This window comes from Hylaeus volcanicus, chromosome 6 (genome assembly GCF_026283585.1).
Source record: "Hylaeus volcanicus isolate JK05 chromosome 6, UHH_iyHylVolc1.0_haploid, whole genome shotgun sequence".
NCBI lineage: Eukaryota > Metazoa > Arthropoda > Insecta > Hymenoptera > Colletidae > Hylaeus > Hylaeus volcanicus.
Window position 1 is genome coordinate 1049374 of NC_071981.1, and position 6909 is coordinate 1056282.

General features: G+C 38.6%; 1 protein-coding gene across 3 annotated transcripts in view; it reads right to left on the minus strand.

The window, feature by feature from the left end:
* The window catches only part of LOC128877866 (zwei Ig domain protein zig-8-like), a 458647-nt gene that overhangs the window by 230290 nt on the left and 221448 nt on the right, over window positions 1-6909 (minus strand). For all 3 annotated transcript variants that reach the window (XM_054125478.1, XM_054125477.1, XM_054125480.1), the window contains exon 4: window positions 3995-4205. In XM_054125478.1, the coding sequence (XP_053981453.1) occupies window positions 3995-4205 (211 nt within the window). The remainder of the gene's footprint in view (window positions 1-3994; window positions 4206-6909) is intronic.

The following is a 6909-nucleotide window of genomic DNA, read 5'->3' on the forward strand; positions in this document are numbered from 1 at the left end:
AATATCTCCTTAACGAAGCCCCATCCGACATTTTTGCAAAGGAAATTATTGTTCAGAATCGTCTCAGCTACCCCCCATTTCCGGCTCCTCCCCGACTTTTGGGACACCCTGTATAATGAAATATATACAATTTTTTAATTTCAAATGAAAGTGCACATGATTAAAATTAAACGTAAACAATGATATCATTTAAAAAATTCATATTATATAAATAAATTAATGTTAAAAGAATGAATCTAATGAAATAGATACGATTTTTAAATTTCAAATGAAAGTGCACATGATTAAAATTAAACGTGAACAATGACATCATTTAAAAAATTCATACTATATAATTAAATTAATCTTAAAAGAATTAATGTAATTAAATATATACAATTTTGTACTTTCAAATAAAAGTGCACACCTTCAAAATTAAATGTGAACAATGATATATCATTTAATCTTTTATTCAAATCAGAGTGATAAAGTCTTCTACGACAAATCCTTTTAATATTATAATAAAATCAAATAAGAATCTCTCGAATTTTACGAACCCATCCCAGTCTCACTCATCCATTTTTTCCAGATATTTGTACAAAACACCCCCTGTAATTGCTAGCCACTCCACTGCACGGATCTCCCGTAATTCCTCCAAGATTTCATCGCTCGAATGTTATGTAAATTATCCGAGCATTGAAAATTGATACGTACAATCTCCATACGAACTTCAGACAAGCGAGACTCGCAATCTCCGAAAGTACTGACGGTTTCTTTGCGTTCGCGCGAGGCAACGTTTCCTTATTCATTAGATACATTTATTCTCTAAGAAAATCCAGCGCCAGAGATCATACTTAAAGCTCCCTTTTTCCCCCGGTCTCACATTCAAAGGTCTTCGAATTCAATTACGTGCGGAATGGTATTTCATTGAAGCTCTTGTGTCCGAATATTTCGACCGCATTAGAGATTCAATTCTCCGCCAGGCGACTGACTGTATCGCACTCGGTTTTCATCGCGCCGAAAATATCGATTCCAGTTAACTGACGAGCAATTACTATTACGCACGCTGTTCGCGATAAGGACTGGTACACGAGGCTATACGAGCATAATTAATGAACAGCACTGCTCGTGCACGCGAGGCTACGAAATCTCGCGAATCGGAGTAACAATTTGCTTGATGCCGTTTAAAGAAATCACCGGATACGTAAACGACGGTTAATTGTTCCATCTCGTGTGCAGCAGAGGCTTGAAATTACTTTATTTACGTGATGAATGTAGCAGGGTTGGGATGAATAATTTACATAAAAGATTTTGTACGATTTGGTTTTGAAATAATGTTTCAGGTTGAATTTTCTGTAAAAGAAAAATTGGAAAAATCTGGAAAAATGGTCGAGACACGAAACAGTTCGTAAATTTCAAGATTCCTGTTCGATTTGAATATTAAAAGGGTTTTTCAAAGTTGAGAAATACGATGAAATAATTTACATTGTTTTTTCAAATTCTCTTCAGAATATAAAAAATAAAAATAATAAACAGCGTTTATCTCTGTTATTAAGGAAAGTTGTAAATATAAAAAGTTACGACTATACCAAGTGCTTCGATGTTGAAATTTAAAAATGTTCAAAAAGTGGAGATAATCGATTTGTGCAGCGGCTCGTTTAGTTGTCAGACAAATTTTGTCGAAACAATCGCTCGTTCGACCGTGAAAAGAAGATTCGACGCGCGCAAGACCAAAGGCGCAAAATTATGAGCGGTTCGGTAAAATCGCCGAATAACACCGCCGTTAAATCGCCGCTATAGGTAGAAACGATAGAATTCATTATTAAATTACCGAAACACCGATACGATACAGAGAGCGTTATCGTCCGCCGCGGTTATTTGCGATAGAACTCCGCTTGAACCCGCGTGTATTGTTATTCGTTACAGGTTACCGCGCGCGCGATTAATAACGATAACGTGTAATCGCTGAGATCGATAAATATTTGCAGCGTCGAATAATAGGGACTCGTTAGCGCCCAGCGATACATTGTACGGCGACCGAGGACACGTTGAAAAAAACAAAGTTACAACCCAGTGCTGAAATAAATCTTTCGTCAAATAAATGACCGAAATTCCAATTTTCACGAATTTCTCAAATACTCGCTAACTATTGAATGAAATTGTTATTTCTAGAAATACTACGTAATATCCTGGATGAATTCTATTCTCCGCGCTACGATCCAAGCAGGAGGTCAAAAATATCCCTCGAATGGCAGCCAACGTGTCGTACGCGTGCATCATACATGCGGAGGTCGACTTTTACTATCGATTAACCTTTAATTCAAGTTTCAATCTATGGTCAAACCTGTTTTTGCGCGGTCTTGTTTTATGCTAATTTTTCTTATGCGGTATATGAAAATAATATGATATCGCACATTTGAATTTAATAAAGGAGAACGAAGAGACGATTGAGTGTCATGTAAAAATTAAGATTAATTTTTAAGTGAGATTAAATTTAAATTAATTATTTCTTCTATTTAGTCATAGTTTCTCACGAATTTTATTTTATTCGTAGGCATAAGTGCTTCTTTAAAATGAATATTTCTAAGTAAGACTTTTTTTATGCGGTCCCATTCTACTCCATAAAAAAGAATTTATCTTCAATACAGCATGAAAAATTATTTCCCATATCTATTTATGAAATTTCTAAATATTTCGTATCTTCCTTTTTTTGTATTCGGTCCCTACCGCACAAAAACAGGTCCGACTGTAATTATTTCGCAACATACTCTCGGCATCTACGCCTTGAAGGAACTACAGAGTAATCGATTTTCCTAGAGCGAGGTGAGGGAGCCTCCTTAACGAGCGAACAGGACGATGCTCGATAATTCACGAGTACTTTTAATTGACACTGCAACGTCGCCGCCGCTGTAATCGGAAGTATCGTTGCAGCGCGCGGCCAACGTTGACAGGGCAATCAATTAGGCGAATTAATTGCGCGACAGAAGTGCCAGGGAGACGGAATCAACGGTGTGCAGGTGCGTTCATCAAACGTTTCTCACGGTGGGTAGCGAATGCAAGTTGGGCTGAGAGAAAAAGAACACCGTCGGGCGTCGTCTCAAAGAATCTGTACGTATCACGGTGACAGGCATGCAAGGCGGTAAGCGTCAGTCATTTCTCGCATGCTGGTGCGTAGTCAGGGTACCGGAAGTGTCTCTCCTGATCGTTCGAACGGTAGACACGTACGCAAGCGTTTGGGAATGTCTTTCTCATCTAACTCCATTACGCATGATATTTACACTGGTACTGGGACTTTTGGAATGTTCTCGGTTAACCCTTCCGCGATCCGTGAACGGTTCGCGAAATGTATATCGCTCTTGACCGAATGTCGTCGAAGTTTCAAAAATCACGAAATTCGAGTGATATCTAGCAAACTAAATGGTAAATTAAAACAATGTTACACACGGGTGCGTACTGAGATGTAAATTTTAAGTTTTCACAGTTATGAAAAGATCTGAACTGTTACTTTTTATCGAACCAGCTTTAATCAGGATTTTCAGGTCCGAAAGCTTCTCTTGTTCCTTTCAAAATTCACTTTATAAATTCGCACTTGTAACGAGACTTTTAGATATAAGAATGAATGTTACATTAAAAGATTATAAGAGAGATTATAAGAAAAATAAATTCTTCTTTATATACTTCAATATACTTTACACAAAGTTTCATTTAAATCAAAATTTTTAAGTTCGAAAGCTTCTCTTGTTCTTTTCAAAATTCACTTTATAAATTTACACTTGTGAAGTTTGTCTTCTAAATATCCTGAAAGCTTCTGAAAAATTGGAACAATTGTCCCACTAGAAATTATTTCGATCTCGATCTTCCCTCGATACTTTTTAACAGTGAAAATTAATATCATCGGTACTGATTTGCAATGGAATATCAATAGACAGTAACGAATGTGTTGGAACGTGGTTTCAGCGCGTCGGCCGCGAAAGGGTTCACCGCTACGATGATAGTCGCGCAACATCAGCATTACCTTCGACTCTCAACACGAAGGCTAAATTCATTTTGGGCTCGGTGTTAACCTGGCATTCGTAAACCCCGGCGTCACGTTCCTGGACGTAAGCGATCTTCAACGTCCATTCGTTGGATGTTTCCGGGTGCTTCACGGAAAATCTTTCGTCTCCCGTGTACGCGTAGATGGACGAGGTGAGTATGTGTAAATCCCTTTTACGTATCCAGGACACCTGAAACCAAAATGACAGCGAGTGAGCATCCGTCGGAATCTCGACGAAAATTCAGGGACCGACGACTAAGCTCGACCTCAGTACCTCTTTCGTTTTGGGGATTCCTTTTCAAAACAGGAAACCAGAATCTCAGTAAAAGGTGCATACACGTCCATACAGGCAACCGAAGCTATGAAAAATTTAAGCTGGAGTAAGTAGAATTCAAGACACTTTGCTTTTGATAGTATAATTTTCTTTTTCAATTGCACTTGATTATTTAGAATGCTATGAATTACTTTTAGGCAATCAAAGCTATGAAATATTAAAGCATGAGAAAGTGGAATTCAGTAGCTAATGGACACTTTGCTTTTGATGCTATAATTTTCTTTTTCAATTGCACTTGATTCTTTAGAACGCTATGAATTATTTTCATGCAACCAAAGATATGAAAAATTAAAGCATGAGAAAGTAGAATTCAGTAGCTAGTGGACACTTTGCTTTTGATACTGTAATTTTCTTTTTCAATTGCACTTGATTCTTTAGAACGCTATTAATTATTTTCATGCAATCAAAGCTATGGAATATTAAAGCATGAGAAAGTAGAATTCAATAGCTACCGAATACTTTGCTTTTGATACTATAATTTTCTTTTTCAATTGCGCTTGGATTTCTAGAATGCTGGTGTGCATTATTTTTACGTCAATCGATCCTCTCTGTCGCTTTGTAACATTACTGACGATTATTATTTAGCTATTCTTTCTTATTAATTTTACAAAGCTACATCTCTATTTATGCATTCCACAATCTTCATTTGAATTTATATTACAAAGGGAATTTCAAACAATGTACATTATTTCGTCGCATTTCTCAGCGTTTTATATTAAATAATTACATTGTCTCAGCTGTTCCCTACACGAAAGACGACGACTACCGAATAAATGAGACGGAAGTATCGACGAACTGCTACGAATCGGCCGAAATGAAATTTCCTGTGACGTGGTCGATCGCGTACGGACGCTTTGTGACGAATAGAATTTCAAGATTATTCGCCCCCTGCAGTGGTGTGGATTTACAAGGGTATTGCTGAAACGATCACGGTGAAACAATGTTTGACGAGAATATAGATCTGTCAAATCTGTTAACAGTCGTGTAATAACATTCCCATTGATCTATCGGCGCACCTGTGGCGATCTAATAATCGTATCGTCGAGCAGCGCGTATCCAATTTTCGGTGTGTATTAGCATTGACGAAATTGTGGTAACGCAAACATCATTATACCTCAAACCATAGACGAGAGCTGTTAAATCGTGTATCGGTGACGTTATGTTCGTTAACGTCTCAAATGGAATTGCGTAATACCGTACGCGACGAAAAGACAAATTCGTCTAATTTTAATTACTTCCTGTTAGTTCAAACAGGATAGAATCATTTAATTTTATAATTCTAGGATGGAATGTTATTTAATACAGATACTTCACTCTTAATTGAAACTTTGTATATCACTTTGTTTAGGATGGACAAATTAATTCGGTGGATTATAATTGAGGGGAGTGCTAGAATCAGGAGGTAACTCCATTTTTTTTTATGATTTTAAGGTAAGAACATAATCACGGATTTAAAACATTCCTTTTTTTGGAGGAGCAATAAGGAGGGAAATTTGAAGAAATGGAGCTACCTCCTTATTGCAGTACACTTCTCAATTATTACAAATATATTAAATACGTAATGCGCATAATGAAAATGTTGTCCGAGGCTTCGTTAAGGAGATATTATCAGTAGCGTACGCGCTAGGCGGCCGCAGTAGTATAGGCCCGCGCTAGCCAGCCGCCCCATATTTACGGGACTGACTGTATACGTACTCATTTAGAGAGTTCTAGTTACATCTTCCTGATCACGACTTAAAAATAAAATTATAAAGCGTTCAAAACTGAAAATAAATTCACGTGCACAGGAATTCGAGTAGTAGAAATTGCTCCAAGCATCCAGCGACGCTCTCGCCCCCAATTTTCGGAAAACACGTCGATCAGGATTAAACGGCTGATGAGAACAGCGATGAAACGTGATATTCAATTAATGGGGGAGCTGCGTACACGGCAGGCGGCCGTGAAACGAAACGACGAACCCTTCCGAAACGTCTAACAGCGAAAACTTCTCGAGAGATCCTCCGCTGTTTCGACGTGTTCCCGTCTGCCGAGAGGGATTGCATTTCTCCTCCCTGCCTCGTCTCTCTTTCACCGACTCGCGGAAGGATGCAGCCGGGAATAATTTACGAGGGTGAGAAGATCTTCTTCCCCGGGAACATACGTTTAACGATCCCCCATTGCTGGGGGTTAGAAGTGCCGCCACCCATAAACGCAAGGGGTTGGAAAAGGGAGCTTCGCTGGGGGAGCGACTTTTGGCGTAGAAACAGAGCCGTCGGACGTCACGTACTTCTATAATTGTTCACCCGGCGCGGAGACATTCGACGATCGCTATAAACGTCGGTGATCCGATAGGGGGTGGCGGATTTCGGACATTTTTCTCGCTGCGTATATCGGAACCGGGTGCCTTTATGAAATTCGTAGCGCGTTTTCCTCGATTCACTGCGGTCGTTGAGCTGAGGAATTATTCTCGGATAGATCGTTCAAGTATTAGGCGAGGGGGGTGTTCGATCAGTGTTTCATTATATGTATATATGTAAATAAACTCTACACTTGTGTATATTTATAATAAAACACTTATTTG